The sequence below is a fragment of the Sus scrofa genome, chromosome 13, assembly GCF_054392235.1.
Source record: "Sus scrofa isolate SSC_HxYL_T2T_F1_AM1 chromosome 13, Sscrofa_HxYL_maternal_Yorkshire_Landrace_v2.0, whole genome shotgun sequence".
In the NCBI taxonomy this organism is placed as follows: domain Eukaryota; kingdom Metazoa; phylum Chordata; class Mammalia; order Artiodactyla; family Suidae; genus Sus; species Sus scrofa.
In genome coordinates this window covers 16,764,370-16,783,365 of record NC_139395.1, presented here as the reverse complement: position 1 = coordinate 16,783,365, position 18,996 = coordinate 16,764,370, and the positions used below count along the sequence as shown (strand labels likewise).

Sequence of the window (18,996 nt, the reverse complement as noted above, 5' to 3'; positions counted from 1 at the left end):
TTGCCATCTTGGCTAGGAGTTCCAAGTTTATCCTTCTACTCAAAACGGTGACTTGACTTATTCTGTTGCAGAACATGAGACTGGTGGCAGAAGAGAAGAACCAGGTCTTACTTCTGAACTTAGAGATGCTTCTCTTCAAGAATATTACATGGATGTGGCTTTTCTCATAGATGCTTCCCGAAAAGTAGGAAATGATGAGTTTAAGGAAGTGAAAGCTTTTATATCCTCAGTGCTTGATTACTTTCACCTGGCCCCAGATCCACTAACCTCCACCTTGGGAGACAGAGTGGCTGTCCTGACCTACTCTCCTCCAGGCTATATGCCCAACACAGAAGAATGTCCTGTCTACCTGGAATTTGATTTGGTTACTTATAACAGTATGCACCAAATGAAACATCATCTCCAAGACTCTCTTCAGCAGCTCAATGGAGATGTTTTCATTGGCCATGCTCTGCAGTGGACAATTGACAATGTTTTTATAGGAACCCCCAACCTGAGAAAAAACAAAGTTATCTTTGTTATATCTGCTGGTGAAACCAATCCTTTAGACAAGGAAGTCTTAAGAAATGTATCTCTGAGAGCCAAGTGTCAAGGATACTCCATATTTGTGTTTTCCTTTGGTCCTCTACACAATGACAAGGAATTAGAACAATTAGCCAGCCAACCACTGGACCATCACTTAGTCCAGCTTGGCCGAACCCACAAGCCAGATATGAACTATATCATCAAATTTGTCAAGCCATTTGTTCATTCAGTCAGACGTAAGTCATTAAAGTTTTTCTCTTCTGTTTCCTTTACAATAGATTTAATGTCTCTGCACAATCCATCCATTGACTTAAAAACATGATCCTCACTTCAGTCAAGACTGATGGAGTCTAAGGTGTGAGTTGGAGGCAATGAGAAAACAATAGAGAAAATTCCAGGTCTTAGTGACCTTGTGCTTTGTTGCTGCACTGCCAAGGTCTTTGCCAGAAAGTGAAGTGTTTCTTAGCCTTAATCTGTGAGTGTTTACTATGCGCCAGGTTTTTGTTTTAATGATTGTATCATTTAATCCCCAGGACAGCCCTCAGAGAAAAGTAGTAATAGCCCCTTTTACAAATGAGAAAACTAAAGTTCAGAGACATTAAATAAATTGCTCAAAAGGTCACAGTTAATAATAGATGGCAAATTCTAGATCAATTCCATGCATTCTGATCCCAGAGCTGTGCCCTTGTTCTTCAAACTATACTTTAGTTGTTAAAACTTTAGCAAGGTACGCCACTGTAGTAAATAATAACCTCCACCTACTCCAAGGACCTTGTTTTCATCTTGTCACTATAAGTCAATTTACAGTGATTCTGACTTGAATTCTTAAGATCCATGGGCACAGATCTCTTCTGGAGTCTCTCAGACAGTAGACTTAAACACATCCTGGCAGAGGGGTTAAGAGTGTCTTTTCACAGTGGGCATTTGAGAGATGCTGCCGAACCTCTGCCCTATGGATGTAATTCCTGCCGTGACTGTGGTAGCAAACCCAAGAGTTTGTAGCATCAAGCAAATCCTGGCATGTGCTGGGAATTAGGAGTGCAGTAGAGACTACAATGAATGGTTGTCTGTAGCTCCAGCAAGTTTAGTGGGGAATCATAGGGATGCAGATTTCCTGGCACCCAGAAAACCCAGGGCTCACAGAATCCTCAGAAATCTTGACACTCTGGATTTATATTTAGTAGCAAGCCTATCACTTGCAAAAAGTGGTGCCTTCTTTCAACCTAAAGATAGATAAGGTAGACAATTTCAATAGTTAATACTGTTTTCCAGAAAGAGTCTCCTCTTAGAGGGAGAGAAACAGATGATAGAAGGAATTGAGAGATATTCTTGAATTATATCACAAGCCTGTGATGCACAGACTGTGAGAAGTTTTGACTCAATTGTTGCTATATCTCATTGACTTTGCCAGTGGAGTATTGTAATGCCAGAGGGTGCCTACTTTGCTGAGTTCCTTACAAAATGAATTTGCCCTCGAAAACACATCCAACCACACTGGGTGGTAGTCAAAATACGGAAGTTTAAAATCTAGACTGACCAGTCCTCTCTCCCCAGGTGCCATCAACAAATATCCCCCTGCAGATCTGAGACCCAAGTGTGTTGACATCACCTCTCCCAACCCAGAGAATGATGACACAGAAAACACTGTATTGTGAGTTGACAAATCCAGTTTGAGTAACACTGCCACTGGAAACAATCCTTAAGAAAACAATGTGAAATAAATGGCATTTTGTTTTCAGGATGCAGGTTTGGTTGTGGGGTGTGTATGTATGTATTTTAAATGCTCCTGATTTGTGACAACAGCAAAGATCTGATGGTAATAGCAGATGGAATAGATCCATATCAGAACCATGTTTCCACTTCCATATCTTTTATGAAAAAAGAGGTCCTTATTAGTATTTTATTAGTAAATATACAATCTTATTCAAATACCAAATACTGCCAAAACAAAAAAACTTATAATATTAAAGGTTAGATGTAATAGTTTTAGAGGAAAAGAAAAACTTACAAAGCAGCAACAAAAAGTTTGCCATTTATAAAACAGGACCCATATGGATACTGGTAGGAAGGATTCTTTTTAAGTTTGATTTTGCAAAGTCCAACCACAAGTACTCAATAAAAATTTCAGTAATGAGACTAATATTGGTTTGGAGCACAAATCTTTAATTTCCCTTTGGAATATTTAAAAATTGCTCCCCAATCAAATATCCACAAACCGCATTTAGACTATTCTGATCACATGCATAAAATTGGTTCTTGTTATATTATCTGGCTGTATCTACACTGAATCCTGCAAGGTGCTTGGCTAATATATTTTTTGCCTTTCTCTGTCACCTCAGCCTTCTTCCTGAGGTATATGAAATAGAGACGGAGAACAGCGAGCCATGGGGTGGATTCGGTTCCCAGCAGCAGCATTTATTTGAATTAGGGGACAGTCATGATAATGGTTCTGGGATCATTGATGATTTGATCCAGAAGTTAAGCATGTTCTTTTTAACTGAGGAACTGATGATGAAAGACGAGGAAGAGGCACATTCAGAAGAAATTACAGCTGCAGAAAATGACAGACAATAAGACAAGAAAGGTAATCTTGAGTGCAACAGAATTGATTACCCTGAAGTACTCTTGTTTGTTTGGATTTTCCGTGGTAGAAGATGAGCAGCAAGAACTCACAAGGACAAGTGGAGATTGTAGAACAGAGTAGCTTATCAACTAGGGAGGGGTACAGGGGTCTCCAACACAAGGGAGTGAGAGTGATAAAGACCAGAAGAGCAAAAAAGGGAGCCACTGGTGTTGGCAAGACCAGAACTAGATATAAATGACTGGTGTGGGTCAAGGAAAAGAAATGTGAGAGGGGCAAGAATTAGGACCACAGGTCTGGGAGAGGGGAGTAGGAGGAGCCCTGCACTACTGTATAAATGGGAGGAGGAAGGACCTGTTTGAACACTCAGGGTGTGCTTTCTCCATTGTGACCAGGGCTTTCCTGGTCTGAGATCTAGGCTCCTGTCCAAGTCCAAGCTCAGTGGAGCCTGGAGAATGAAAGATTGCTATGGTTCTAAGATCTCTGTGAAGGCTGAAGGTAGCTTCGTAGGCTGCTTGGAAAAATGGCTGTGGAATACAGCTAAAGAGAAAATAGGAGATGGAGAAGAGGCAGCCATAGGAGGTTCTGTGTAGCTGTGTAGCAAAATCATGGGAGAAATTATTTTAAAATAAATATTCCTGGGTATCCACTAAGACTGAAAAACTGCATATCCTATGACCTAACAATTTTACCCCAATGTATAACCTAAAAGAAAAATACAGGAGTTCCTTCATGGCTCAGTAGGTTAAGTATCTGGTATTGTCACTGCTGTAGCTTGGTTTGATCTTTGGCTCAGGAACTTCCACATGCCATGGGCATGGCCAAATAAATAAAAATTTATATTCACTAAGAGTCATGTACTAGAATGTTCATAACAGAACTATTTATAGTGGATTTGAAGTGGGAACAAAATGCCCAACAAGAGATATGATAAACAAATATTGGTATAGTTATACAATAAATATTATATATTATGCAGTATGTATGTAAAATGATATATATATATTTAGTGTGTGTGTATACTTCATATATACACATGTGTATATAGATATAGAATTAAATCAGCAAAACAATGGAACGAGGAGATGAGGATAGGAGAAATATGAAAAATATAGATAGACAGGAGAGGGAAGATGTCAGAAAAGGAAAAATAAATATAAATATGATGAAATAATTGGTTTTGTCAAAAAGGACTAACCCTACTTTGGACTCAGGATGGAGTGAGCCCATACTATCTCTCTCTTCCACTGATTGTAACTGAAACCTCTAAAAAAGTTAAACACAAAAAGCAACCTGAAACCTGAGAACTCTGAAGAGTAAACAGAAACAGAAGCTGTGAAGGTGCATGAGTTTCCTGTTTTCTTTTCTCATTTCTTCTTTGGCTTCATGAAGAGCCCCAGTCCTAGAGCTGTGTGGTGGCAGCAGAGCAGGTGGTTGAAACCCAATAGAAACCCCATATTTCTGTCCAGAAGAACTAGGAAAATGGACCCCTGTATATCAAAAATGGTGGAAGAAATCCCCATTTTTTCCTTTCTTTTCTCTCATGGTTTTGCTCTGAAGGTGGGCACCAGTTTGGAGCCGAATGGAAGGCTAGACAGCTAAAATTAAAGAGAACCCCTGTCTTTTTGGGCAGAGGAACCAAGAATAGAGGCCCAGTTGATCAGCATTTGGTGGTAGCCTCAGAGAAGAGAGCAGGAGAAAGTTTGTCTAATTCTAATTATGGGAACTGCATAAGCCTCAGATTCTTCCTTGAGCTGTATATGGATGGGAAATACACATAGCAGAATAGCAAAGACTTTGGACACTAAACTGAAACTAGAACCACTGCCCACATAAAGTAAGACACTGATGTCCTGAACCTGCACTTTGATTGCCTGCTTAAAAAAATTAAAATCCTGCAAAGAATTATAGTAGACTTAGAGTATAGAAAGCAAAATACTCAAAGAATATGTATTTATAAATGCATATATATACACACACACAACAGAATATCACTAAGCCATAAAAAGAATGAAATAGTGCCATTTGTAGCAACATGGATGGACCTAGAGATTGTCATACCAAGTCAGAGAAAGACAAATACCACATGTTATCAATTATTGTGGAATCTAGAAATAAATCATACAATTGAACTTATTTATGAAACAGAAATAGACTCACATAGAAAATGAATTTATAGTTACCTAAGGAGAAATGGGAGGGGTAGAGATAAATTAGAAACTTGGGCTTAACCTATATACTTTATTACATATAAAATAGATAAAAAAAGGACCTACTGTACAGCATAGAGAAATCTACCCAATATTTTGTAATAACCTATAAGAGAAAAGAATCTGAAAAAGAATATATATATTCATTTATATATACACACATTATATATAAAATAGATTATTACAAAATATATGTATTATATAAAATATATATAACTGAATCACTGTGCTGTACACCTGGAACTAATACAATATTGTAAAACAAATATGCTTTAAAAAATGTATATATTTAAAAAACAAGATACCTCAAACCTAAAATTTTTTTCAGGATACAATCCTAAATTATGTAACATAACAGAGAACAAAGATATATGAATTATAAATGGTCTTCAAAGGCAAAGACAACAGATGCCAACTACAAATTGACTCAGATGTTTCAATTATCAGATAAAGACATTAAAGTAGCAGTTATAGCTGTGCTCCATGAGACAAAAGAAAACAATTTGAGCAGAAGAATAGACATTCTTGGCAGAGAACTAAAGATTACAAAAAAAGAAACAAAAACATTTAAAAGTAAAAAATACAGTATCCAAAATTTTTAAAATTTACTGTATGGGCTCAATAGCCTAGAGGAAAAAGTCAGTGGACTTGAAGGCAGATGACCTGAAGAGATGAAAGAGATTTCCTAAAATAAACAGAACCTTGGAGACTTGAGGAATATACCAAGATCTCTAACATTTGTTTCTTGAGAATTCTAGAGGGAAAGTAGAAAGAGATTCACTCAGAAAAAAAGGAGGAAATAATAGCCCTCAAATTCCCAAATTGGTGAAAGAGATAACAGTACAGTTTAAAAGCTCAAAGAAAACCCCACTCATATACATCATAATCAAATTTCTGAAATGAAAGATAAAGACACAATCTTGAAGCAGGCAGAGAAAAATTACATGTTACAAAAGAAAGGAACAGTTACTAAAATGATGGTAGATTTCTCATCAGAAACTATGGAGGCCAAATGACTGTAGAATACAGATGTGATAAATTCATTTGAGTAATAAAAAAAAAAACAAATGACTGTAGAATAATATCTTCTCTTTAAGTGCTGAAAGAAGAGAAATATGAACACAGAATTTTATACCCAGCAAAAACTGCCATCCAGAATGAACACGAAATACAGATATTCCAGATAAAGGAAAACAGAATTTCTTGCCAACAAAATTTCTTTTTATTTATTCTAAAGGACAACTATGATAGGAGAAGAAGGAAATTGGAGTGAGGGCAAATGACTGGTAACTGGATGGGGGAGAAAACATATGCAGCAGGTGACACAGAAGAAGGGACACAAATGAGAAGTCAAATAGAGGGCTGGATGGGAAGCTGGTTGAGTGAGAGAAAGTAGCAGGTATCAGATGGAGCTCACGCATGTACGGAGCTCTACATTTATAAGGCAATTTCATAAACCTGATCCCATTGGACCCCTTCCAAAACAGGGAGACAAGAATTAATATCTTTTCTATGCAAATGGAGAAACTGAAGCTCAACAAACTTTAGTGCCTTTAGTTGCCTGGTCTGGCAACTTCTGATTAAATGTACTTTCCCAACGTTGGAGGAAGGAATTGGGGTAAATCAGAGACAGAGAGGTGGGTGTAAAAGGGATTGTCTAGTCAGCTCAGGCTGATTCATATACAATAGACTGGCTGGTTTGAACAACATAATTTATTTTCTCACAGTTCCTGAGGCTGGGAAGTCCAAAATCAGGGCACCAGCCAATTTGGTTCCCCATGAGAGTTCTCTTCCTGGCTTGTAGACAGTCACTTTTTGCTATGTCTTCATAGGATGGAGAGAGAACCCTGGTGTCTCTCACTCTTCTTATATCGGCACTTCTATCAGACCAGACCTCCACCCTTAGGACCTCATTTAACCTTAACACCTCCTTAAAGGCCCTATTGCCAGTACAGTCACATGGGGGGGGGGTTCAACAAGTGAATTTAGGGGGACACAATTTACACCATAGCAGGGGATGGAATTATTAATGCAATCACAGGAATAACTGTATAAATCTTCATTTAGAACCCTATAAATCTGCATTTCCCAAATGTGTCTATACAATATAATCAGCTGGATATCCACTGACAATTTCACAGTCCATCCCACACTCCACATCATTTAAAGCACATTCTCTGGGGCTGAGACACACGCATCCATGTTTTTTGAGGGTCCATAGGTGATTCCAGTGTGCATACAAATTTGGAAAACACTACTCTAAATCTTGATTATATCAGTCCTCTTAGATCTTTCTAAAGGTAGTTTACAGCTGAAAATGACAAGTTTAGTAGAGTCAAAAAGATTATTACCAAGTGGGTGATTCCAATGCCTTTATCATTTATTGTAATTTTTCATAATTTCTTTCCTTCAAAAGTTTTCTCCATTTTTCTATTTAATCATATATCATACATACGGAAGTGATTATGGCTTTAATCATTTCCCTTAGAGAGTTCTAGTCAACAGCTTGATTTTGTAACTTGGACAGCCTGCTGCTTGAAGTCAGTCTGAGTCTCTTCAGAAAATGTCATCTTGGCCTTAGAATTATGAAAGGTTAGAACTGGAAAACTGGAATGACTTTAGAAATCTCTGAGTTGTTCTGTAACTTTTTACAAATAAGAAAATGGAAGCTATAGACATCCAAAGTGTCTCACAAAAGAACACTCACAGCATCTAGTCCAATACTGTTTTGTCACAGTGATTCTTGCTCTCTAATTATGTTTATAGAACAGAAGTTCACCTTAAAGTTTTTCCATGAAAAGGGGATAACAAAACCTACCTCTGGGTTGTCAGAAGGTTGATGATCCCTATGAAGCTCAGAATACATGCTGTGTCTGGTACATAATCAGCTGGTCTTGTCTATGTCTTATAGTCATATATGACTTATCTAGGTCTGGTAATATGTTTGATAATTAGAAATAAAAATAGATTGTGAAGAATGATCACCCTTTATATTGATTTGCTTCCCTTTTATTTTTCCAAAGAGTGGGCTTTTCTTTTCATCTGCCCATTTTTCTGATATTTTCATTTTACCCAATCTACTTAATGTACACATTTTCTGTTTTCTCATTATAATGTACATTTTTCAAGATTTTAATGTACATTTTTAAAAGCATAACTGTATTCCTTTTCCCATTATGCCAACCCAAATCTTGTTTCTTGGTCTTTATTTTTCCAACATCAAATGCAGTATTTCTCAAAACGTGGTCCCTGGATAAGCAACATCAGCATCATCTAGAAACTCATTAGATTTTTAGATCCTTGGATTCCACCACAGGCCCTCAAAATTCAGGTTGGGACCCTCTAGCTGATTCTGACTTGGGCTAATATTTGACAACCCCTTACATGGTGTTATAGACATTGAACCTAAGTTAGTCTTCTTAATGAAGTTCCTGTCACTGGATATTAATAACTATTTGGGAAAAAAACATTTTTCTGTAAAACACTAACGGGTAGGTGTCCTTTCTACAAGACTTCTCGGTGAGTTTAATGGGCTAATGTTCATTGTTTTTTAGCCACACCAATGGAATGAAGAAATCCCCAGGTTAAGAATCAAAGCTGTGCCACTGTAATGACAGCATCTAATCCTTAACTGCTAGGTAGGCCACCAGGGAACTCCTTCATTGTGATTCTGAAGGAAGCACTAATAGTCAAACCAATTTGTCTGAGCATCTTGTGTCAGGGAGAGTCTTATAGGGCTAGTGTTTTATAGAAACTACTTTGGGAAACTGGATTTGAAAGAGTGAATCTAAGGGTCATACATAAATTTGAATTTTATTTCTGCAGTCATTGGTCATTTGATCTTGGGCACATCATTTTGCCTGTCTTAGCTTCCATTTCCCCATCTGTAAAATGGGGATGATAACAGATCCTGTATCATAGGGTAATGTGAACAGTTAATGAATGTAAAGTGCTTCAAACAGCACTTTGCGTAGAGTAAAATCTTCATAAATATTAGCTACTGTTTCAGATGATGATGATGATGGCCATGGTGGAAAGAAGGCCAAACTGGGAATGAGGAAATCCAGAGGCTAGTTTTCATTCCACCACTAACTAGGTTTGTGATCATGAAAAGTCACCTGATTGCCCTGGTCCTCAACTTTCTTGCTTGTACAATGAAGCACTTGGGCAAGGCCAGTGTTTTTTACACTGAGAGGCACTGGGGGGACATGTAAAGACTTTTAAATGCATGGGTTTCTGTTGTTGTTGTTGTTGTTGTTGTTGTTGTCAAATGCATGGGTTTCTAAGAACTAAAGGACTCTGCCTGAGGATGTTTGTGTCTGAGGAATCATGGCTATCTCCTTTCCTGCATCCCCCTTTACAAGGGCCCCTCACCTCACACATAAAAAAATGGCACATTTATCAGCCATTCTGAATCTTCTTCTGGTGCTTTGCCCAGCTGTAAAACCCTCTTAGGGATGCACAGGAAGGAGAACATGTTGTCAAACAAAATGTCATTTTAAATATTGGATCTGAAGCCCTCCTTTAAGCCAGATAAGACTTCAGATATTTCCTATCCTGTACATGTTTCTGTTACAGAAGACATATGTAACAGAGGTATTTGACCTCATGTTTGGTTGTTCTGAATCCATATATGTTACAGAATGAGCATGACAGGAGTTATGATAAATTTCCCAACTTTTGTGAAAGGATGCATCTCTCCTGAGTGAGAATTCTGTGAGAACAAAGAAAAGAGAGCATACAGAGAGCAAGAGTAACTTACTTCACACTTAAGTAACATACTTATTTTAACTGAAAGATGAAATCAGACTCTTCCTAAGGCCAAAATTGGTCTTACAGTAAGGGTTGGTCAATTGGCTTTACAGTAAAGACTAATTCTGCCAATTAGGCTATATGGCAATATGTCCTATAAAGCAAATGAGCTAAGCTGCAACTTCAAAATTCTGAAGGAAAAAAAATGTGTAAAATAGATTATAAAAATACTATTTTATCAGAGAATATAATAATAGTACACGTCTAATGGATTTATTTATTACTTACCCGGAGGTTGGTACCTCTTAATCCCCTCCGTCCTTTCCAGCTACCTCCATTTGTTCTCTGAATCTATGAGTCTGTTTTCATTTGGTTTTGTTTGTTTATATTGATTTTAAATTCCGCATGTAAGTGAGACCATGTGGTATTCATTTTTCTCTGACTCACTTTGCTTAGCATAATACTCTCTAGAGCCTCCCACATTATCACAAATGGCAAGGTTTTATTTTTACGCCCAAGTATTATTCTGTTCTATTATATACTTCACATCTTCTTTATCCATTAATCTATTGATAGACTGTATTCCTTCCATATCTAGGCTACTGTAAATAATGTTGCTTTGAACATTGGAGTGTATATATATATATCTTTTTGAATTAGTGTTTTGTTTTCTTTGAGTAAATAGCAAGAAGTAAAATTGCTGGATCATATGGCAGTTCTATTTTTAATTTATTGAGGAACATATATACTGTTTTTGATGCAACAATATACAATCCCACTTAAATTTCATGGTATTTCCCTTTTCTCCACATCCTCACCAAAACTTATTTGTTGAGTTTGATGATAGCCATTCTGTGTGGTGTGAAGAGATAGCTCATTGCGGTTTTGATTTGCATTTCCCTGATGATTAGTGATGTTGAAGATGTGTCTGTTGGACATCTATATGTCTTTGGGAAAATGTCTATATATGTCCTCTGCTCATTTTAATTGGGGTTTTTATTTATTTGTTTATATTGAGTTGTATGACTTCTTTGTGTGTTTTGGATATTAACTCCTTATTGGATATCCTTTGCAAATATCTTCTTCCATCTAGTAAGTTGCCTTTTCTTGTTGTTGGTAGTTTTCTTCACTGTGCAAAAGGTTTTTAGTTTAATAAACTCTAATTTGTTTATTTTTGCTTTTGTTTCCCTTGCTAAAGGGGTGATCCTTAAGGAAAGTATACTGCCTATATTTTCTTCTAGGTGTTGTATGGTTTCACATCCTAGAGTTAAGCCTTTAATTGATTTGAGTTTGTTTTTTATATAGTATGAGAAAGAAGTCCAGTTTGATTTTTTTTGCATGTACCTGTCCACTATTCCCAACAAGATTTATTGAATAGGCTGTCTTTCTTCATTGTGTATTCTTATCTCCTTCACTGTAGATTACTTGACCATATAAGTGTAGGGTTATTTCTGGGCTCTCTATTCTGTTCCATTGATCTATGTGTCTGCTTTGTGCCAGTACCATATTATTTTGATTACTGCAGCTTTGTACCATAGTCTGAAATCTGAGGGCATAGTACCTCCAGATTTGTTCTTTTTTCATAAGATTGTTTTGACTTCTGTTTTTATACAAATTTTAGAATTATTTGTTCTAGTTCTGTGAAAAGTGCCATTGGTATTTTGGTAGAGATTGCATTGAATCTGCAGATTGATTGGGGGGGGGGGAAATGTAAGCATTTTAACAATATCAATTCTTTCAATCCATGAGCACAATTTATCTTTCCATCTGTTGTGTTATCTTCAATTTCTTTCATCATTATAGTTTTCCAAGTACAAGTCTTTCACCTCATTGCTTAGATTTATTTCTATGCATTTAATTCCTTTTGATGTAATTGTAAATTGGTTTTCCTAATTCCTCTTTCTGATAGATTGTTAGTGTATATAAATGCAGTGGATTACTGTATGTTAATTTTGTATCCTGCAAACTTACTGAATTTATTGGTTCCAATAGGTTTTTTTGGTGGTGTATTAAGAGTTTCTATATATAGTATCATGACATCTGCAAGTGGTTACAGTTTTTTTTTTGTTTGTTTTGTTTTTTTGTTTGTTTTTGTTTTTTGTTGTTGTTGTTGTTGCTATTTCTTGGGCCGCTCCCACGGCACATGGAGGTTCCCAGGCTAGGGGTCGAATCAGAGCTGTAGCCACCGGCCTATGCCAGAGCCACAGCAACGCGGGATCCGAGCCACGTCTGCAACCTACACCACAGCTCACGGCAACGCCGGATCGTTAACCCACTGAGCAAGGCCAGGGACCGAACCCACAACCTCATGGTTCCTAGTCAGATTCGTTAACCACTGCGCCACGACAGGAACTCCAGGTTACAGTTTTATTACTTCTTCAGTTTGGTTGTCTTTTACTTCATTTCGTGTGTTTGTTTGATTGCCATGTCTAGGACTTCCAAAACTATGTTAAATAGAATTGGCAAGACTGTCCATCCTTGCTTTGTTCCTTATCTTAGAAGGAAAAGCTTTCAGTTTTTCACTGTTGAATATGACATTGGCTGAAAGTTTATCATATATGGCTTTTATTATGATGAGGTACATTTTCTTCATACCCACTTTCTGGAAAGTTTTTATTATAAATTGATGTTGAATTTTGCCTAAAGCCTTTTCTGCATCTATTGAAATTATTGTATGATTTTTATTCTTCAGTTGTTGATGTTTTGTATCACATTAATTGATTTGAAGATATTGAACCATTCTTGTATCCATGGGCTCAACCCCACTTAATCATAATTTTTTTAATGTATTGTTGGATTTCATTTGCTAATATTTTGTTGAGGATTTTTGTATCTGTGTTTTTAGTGATGTTGGCCTGTAACATTTTTTTTTCTGTTGCCTTTGCCTGGTTTTGATATTAGTGTGATGCTGGTCCCATAGAATGATTTTGAAAGCATTCCTTCTTCAATTTTTGTAATAGTTTGAAAAGGATAGATGTTAACTCTTCTTCAGATATTTGGTAGAATTTATCTGTGAAACTGTCTGGTCCTGGACTTTTGTTTCTTGGGAGTTTTTTAATTACTGATGCAATTTCATCCTGTTAATCATTCTATTCATATTTTCTATTTCTTCCTGATTCAGTCTTGGAAGATTGTACATTTCTAAGAATTTATTCATTTCTTCTAGGTTATCTATTTTATTGTTGTCTAATTGCTCCTAGTAACCTCTTATGATCCTTTGTATTTATGTTATGTTAGTTGTAGCTTCTCCCTTCATTTCTGATTTTATTTATATGGGTACTCTTTTTCTTGATGTGTCTGGCTAAAGGATCACCAATTTTGTTTGTCTTTTTAAAGAACCAAATCTTAGTTTTGTTTTTGTTTTATTTTATTTCATTTTATTGTATTGGCTGCATCACTGCTTATGGAGTTCCTAGGCCAAGGATCAGAGCTGAGCCACAGTTGCCACCTATGCCTCAGCTGCAACAATCAGGATCCTTAACCCACTGTGCCAGGCTAGGTATCAAACCTATGTCCTAGAACTCCAGAGATGCCACTGATCCCATTGCACCACAGAAGGAACTCCACTATTGTTGTTTTTCAGTCTCTATTCATTTATTTCTGCTCTGATATTCATTATTTCTTTCTCTACTAACTTTGACTTTGTTCTTTTTATAGTTTCTTTAGGTGTAAAGTTATATTGTTTATTTGAGATTTTTCTTGTTTCCTGTGGTAGGTTTATATTGCCTACCCTTCTCTCTATAAACTTCCCTCTTACAACCTCTTTTGCTGCATTCTATAGGTTTTGGATAGTTGTGTTCCCATTTTCATTTATCTCCAGGTATTTTGTTTTTACTCTTTGATTTCTTTCAGGATCTATTGGCTGTTTAGCAGCATGGCATTTAGACTTCATGTACTTGTATTTTTTTGCAGTTTTTTTTGTACTTGATTTCTAGTCTAATGTGTTGTGATTGGAAAATACCCGTGATATGATTTCAGTCTTCTTAAATTTATTGAGACTTGTTTTGTGGCCTAGCATATAATATATCCTGGAGAATGTTCCTTTTGCACTTGAAAAGAATATGTATTTTCCTTTTGGAAGGAATGTTGTGTGTATGTGTATGTGTGTGTCCATCAGATCTAATGTGTTGTTTAAGTCAAATGTTTCCTTATTGTTTTTCTGTATGGATGATCTGTCCATTGATATAAATGGCTTATTAAAGTTCTCTATTATTTTGTATTACTGTTCATTTCTTCCTTTACATTTAGTAATATTTGCTTTCTGTATTTAGGTGCTCCTAAGTTGGGTATAAATATTTACAATTTTATTTTTATTTTTAAAATTTTTTGTTAGTGTTTTTAACCTTTATTTTATTTTATTTTTACCTTTATTTTTTTCTACTCTATGGCATGGTGACCCAGTTACACATACATGTATACATTCTTTTTTCTCACATTATCATGCCCCATCATAAGTGACTGGACAGCAGGATGTCATTGCTAATCCATTCTGAAGGCCATAGTCTACATCTATTAACCCCGAGCTCCCAGTCCATTCCACTCCCTCCCCCTCCCCCTTGGCAACCACAAGTCTATTTCCCAAGTGCATGATTTTCTTTTCTGTGGAAAGTTTCCTTTGTAACATATATTTACAATTTTTATATCTTCTTCTTGGATTGATCCCTTTATCACTATGTGATATCCTTTGTGGCACCTTATTATAGTCTTCATTGTAAAGTTTATTTTGTTTGATTTAAGTTTTTCTGCCCCAGCTCTCTTTTTGTTTCCATTTGCATGGAATATCTTTTTCAATCCCCTTATTTTCAGTCTCTGTGTGTCTTCAGACCTAAAGTGAGTCTCTTTTAGACAGCATATAGATGGGTCTTGTTGTCTTATCCATTCAGTGACACAAAATTTTTTGATTGAAACATTAATCCGTTGACATTTAAAGTAATTCTTTGTAGGTATGTGTGTATTGCCATTTGTTCATTGTCTTCTGGTTCCTTTAGTTCTCTTGGTTCTTTTTTTATTCTTTTTCCTTGTGGTTTGACGACCATCTTTATTGCTGTTTATGTTCCTCTCTCTCTCTCTCTCTGTATATATCTTACAGATTTTACTTTGTGGTTACCATTAGGTTCATATAAAACAACATATATAAAACTTGATAATCTCTTGAGTTTTACCACATTTTTAAAACCCTGAATTTTTACTTCTTCCTTCATATTTAATGTTTTTGACATCATATTTTACATCTTTTGTTTTGTGTATCCCTTAACTACTTATTGTGGCTATAGATAATATTACTACTTTTGTCTTTTATCCCCCCCTACTAGCTTTGTATGTGGTTGATCTTCCTTTATTAATGAGATTGGCTTTATCAATGAGATTTTCCCTTTGGTGGTTTTATATTTCTGGTTGTGGTATTTTTTTCCACTTAGAGAAGTCCCCTTAACATTTCTTATAAAGTTTGTTTAGTGATACTGAACTCTTTTATATTTAACCTGTCTGCAAAACTCTTCACTTCCTCTTTAAAATTGAGTGGTAGCCTTGCTGGGGTAGAGTATTCTTGGTTGTAGGTTTCTTCCTTTCATCACTTTGAATACATGGTGCCACTCCCTCTGGCCTGCAAAATCTCTGTTGCAAAGCAAGTTGATTGTGTTATGTAATTTCCCTTTTACATGACTAGTTGCTTTTTCCTTGCTGCTTTTAAGATTCTGTTTTTAATTTTTAATTTTTCATCCTTAATTATAATGTGTCTTGGTGTGGATCTCCTTAGATTCATTTTGTTTGGGACCCTGTGCTTCCTGGACCTGGATGTCTGTTACCCTTTCCCAGGGTAGGGAACTTCAAATAAGTTCTCTGCCCCTTTCTTTCTTTCTCCTTTGGGACCTCTGTAATACAAATGTTAATATGCTTGATGTTGTCCCAGAGGTCTCTTAAACTATCCTCACTTTTAAAAATTCTTTTTTTCTCTTCATTCATCTGGGGTGATTCCACTGCTCTGTTTTCCAGTTTGCTGATCTGTTACTCTGTATTGTCTAATCCACTGCTGATTCCTTGTAGTGTATTTTTTATCTCACTTATTACATCATTCAGCACTTAGGTATTTTTCATATTTTCTAACTTTTTGTTAAAATTCTCACCATGTTCATCCATTCTTCTCCCAAGTTATTGATCATTGGTATGATCATTGCCTTGACTCTTTATCAGGTAAAGAGCTTATCTTCATTTAGTTTTCTTCTTGAGGTTTGTCTTTCTTTGTTTAGAACATATTCCTCTGTCTTCTCACTTTGCTTAACTCTCTGTGTTTATTTCTATATATTGGGTGTCTGGTTATGTTTCAAGAGCTTGTAGAAGTGGCCTTATGTGGGAGATGTCCTTTGTGGCCTAGAGAATATTCCTCTCTGGACACCAGAGCTATCTGTCCCCTACATGGGCTCTATGGGCCAACTATCTTGGGTGAGGCTCAAGGTAGTTGTGGTGAGACCAACTACCTTGGGTGTGCTGGTATGTGGGGGTGGCATGGTTGGCTGCCAGGCTTTGCTCTATGTGGCTGCTGCTGGCTAACTTAAGGGAGGGGCCAAGGCCTGATGCAGCTGTAGGTCCTGGGGTCTGGGGCCTGGGCCTGGGGCTGGTGCAGACCTCTTGGTGGGTAAAAAATCTCCTGGCACTAGTAGACTAGAGAGAAGAATCCAAAACTATGCTTACCAGCATAGTGTTCTCATGGTTGGATGAGCTCCTAGAAATGGTTGCAGTAGTGTCTATGTCCCCAGGGGTTTCCCTGTCACTTCCTGTCTCTCCAGAATGCTCTCTAAGATCAGCAAGTGGGTCCCACCCAGGCTCCGTTCAAATTACTATGTCTTTTATGGGTCTCAGAATGTGTGTTTTGCACACAACCTTTGAAAACAGACTCTCTGTTTCTTACAGTCCTCTGTCTCTCTTGTACCCAAGCCCTGCTAGTCTTCAAAACCAGATGTTCTGGGGGATCATATTCCTGGCAGGTCCCCTGGACTGGGAAGACCAATGTGGAGTTCAGACCCCTTATTCCTCGGGGAGAACCTCTACAATTGTGATTATCCTTCTGCTGTGAGTTACCTACCCCGGGTGGTGGATCTTAAATATATTACATCTTTGCCCTTTCTACCTGTCTTGTTGTGGTTCCTTCCTTATTCGTTTTATAAAGTTGTGAAATTCTTTTCTGCTAGTCTTCAAGTTGTTCTCATAGATAGTTTCTCTATAGATAGTTCTAATGTTGCTGTGCTTGGGGTTAGGTAAGCTCAGGGTCTTCCTACTCTACCTCTTGGCCACACCTCTCTTACTTATTTATAACTGAAATCTTGCATCACTTAATCTCCTTCATCTATATCACATACCACACCCTACCCTGCCAAGAACCACTAATTTGTTCTCTGTATCTGTGAGTTTGCTTCTGATTTGTTTTTTAAGATATTTTTAGATTCCACATATAGGTGAAATCATATGGTATATTTAAATGAATAAAGATGGTATCAAATCACTGTGACATTTAGATTCCATTTGGTAAATTAAAAGAGAAATGTGGTAGTTTTATTTTTAAATGTCCATTTTTGCAGTATGTCACAAATTACATCCTTTTCCAACTATTTAACTCGTGATTTTTTAAAATATAGATTTTAACTTTAAAATATACAAGGTAAGGGAGTTCCTGTCGTGGCACAGCAGAAACGAATCTGACTAGGAATCATGAGGTTGCAGGTTTGATCCCTGGCCTTGCTCAGTGGGTTAAGGATCTGGTGTTGCCGTGAGCTGTGGTGCAGGTAGCAAACACAGCTCAGAACTGGCATTGCTGTGGCTCTGGCATAGGCCAGCAGCTACAGCTCCGATTAGATCCCTAGCCTGGGAACCTCCATATGCTGCAGGTGTGGCCCTAAAAAGACAAAAATAAAATAAAATAAAATAAAATATACAAGGTAAGAGTACATGGTTTTCCTTTGAGGTTAATCAAAAGTGTCAAGACAAATAGGCAGGATCAAGTCTCAGATGCTATCTTGGGCCAAGCTCCCCAGAGCTAAACCTGAGAGAAGGATTCATATGCATGTGACTTATGGAGATGATGCCCACTCAGAAGAGAACTGGAAGCGGGTGGACGCAGCAAGACAGGCGAGAAGTGGGCAAACAAGAGTGTCATCTCAGAAGAGTGCCACAGGGGGCAGCTTCAGTTCACTCCTTCCAGACCTCAGGTGTATGTGATGCCAAAGGGTCATCCTGACCTGAGGCTTTCTGACTCCCTCATTGATTACTGATTGGTCAAGGGTTGTCTTGAGCGCCCATGGACTTATGCTGTATGTAGTTAAAGTAGCTAGATGGAAACTGTCCAGGGAATAATAGATGCTGATTCTGGAGGCCAAAGCTCAGATGGGGGTGACTGGGGTGAGAATGGGGAAGAGGGATAGGAGAGGAAGGAATGTTGTCCTAGAAATTAATGCTACAAAAAAGATCAGAGGGATTCTGGTCAGAGTTTTTCTAACTCTGCACATTCCTTCTAGCTCTGAGTTAATGACACCAGCTACTAAACGTGCTAAGTATCAAATTTCACATGACAAATATACCAGTATTTTCCCAGAAAGAATTATATCTATAGTTCTACTTACATGTTGCTCATTTATATGCATTATCATATCACTCTTTTATTATGACTATTAAAAGTGGCAAAACTGCATGTTTTTTCTGACGTGGCATAAAAAGGAGTAGACTCTAAAGGGAATATTTTGAAGAAATCCAGTGACGTTAAGCGCAATGCATATTTTTGTTTTGCAGATGGTGAGGACACAAGAAGTTCATAGCAGAAAAGAACATAGCTCCATGGATGTCTAATTCCATGTGGGTCTAGCCAGGACGTATAAATCATGTATTAGGGGTGGAGTGGTAAGTGGCAGGAATTTTTCATGAAGACAGTTAGCTAATAATATG

At 37.2% G+C, this 18,996-nt stretch overlaps 1 protein-coding gene across 1 annotated transcript in view; it reads left to right on the top strand.

Moving 5' to 3' along the window:
- The window catches only part of COL6A5 (collagen type VI alpha 5 chain), a 127,626-nt gene extending 124,443 nt beyond the window's left edge, over positions 1-3,183 (top strand). The window contains 3 exon segments of the mRNA XM_005669263.4: positions 72-761; positions 2,080-2,176; positions 2,865-3,183. Of these exon segments, the coding sequence (XP_005669320.3) occupies positions 72-761; positions 2,080-2,176; positions 2,865-3,183 (1,106 nt within the window).
- Positions 3,184-18,996: the final 15,813 nt, after the last annotated feature.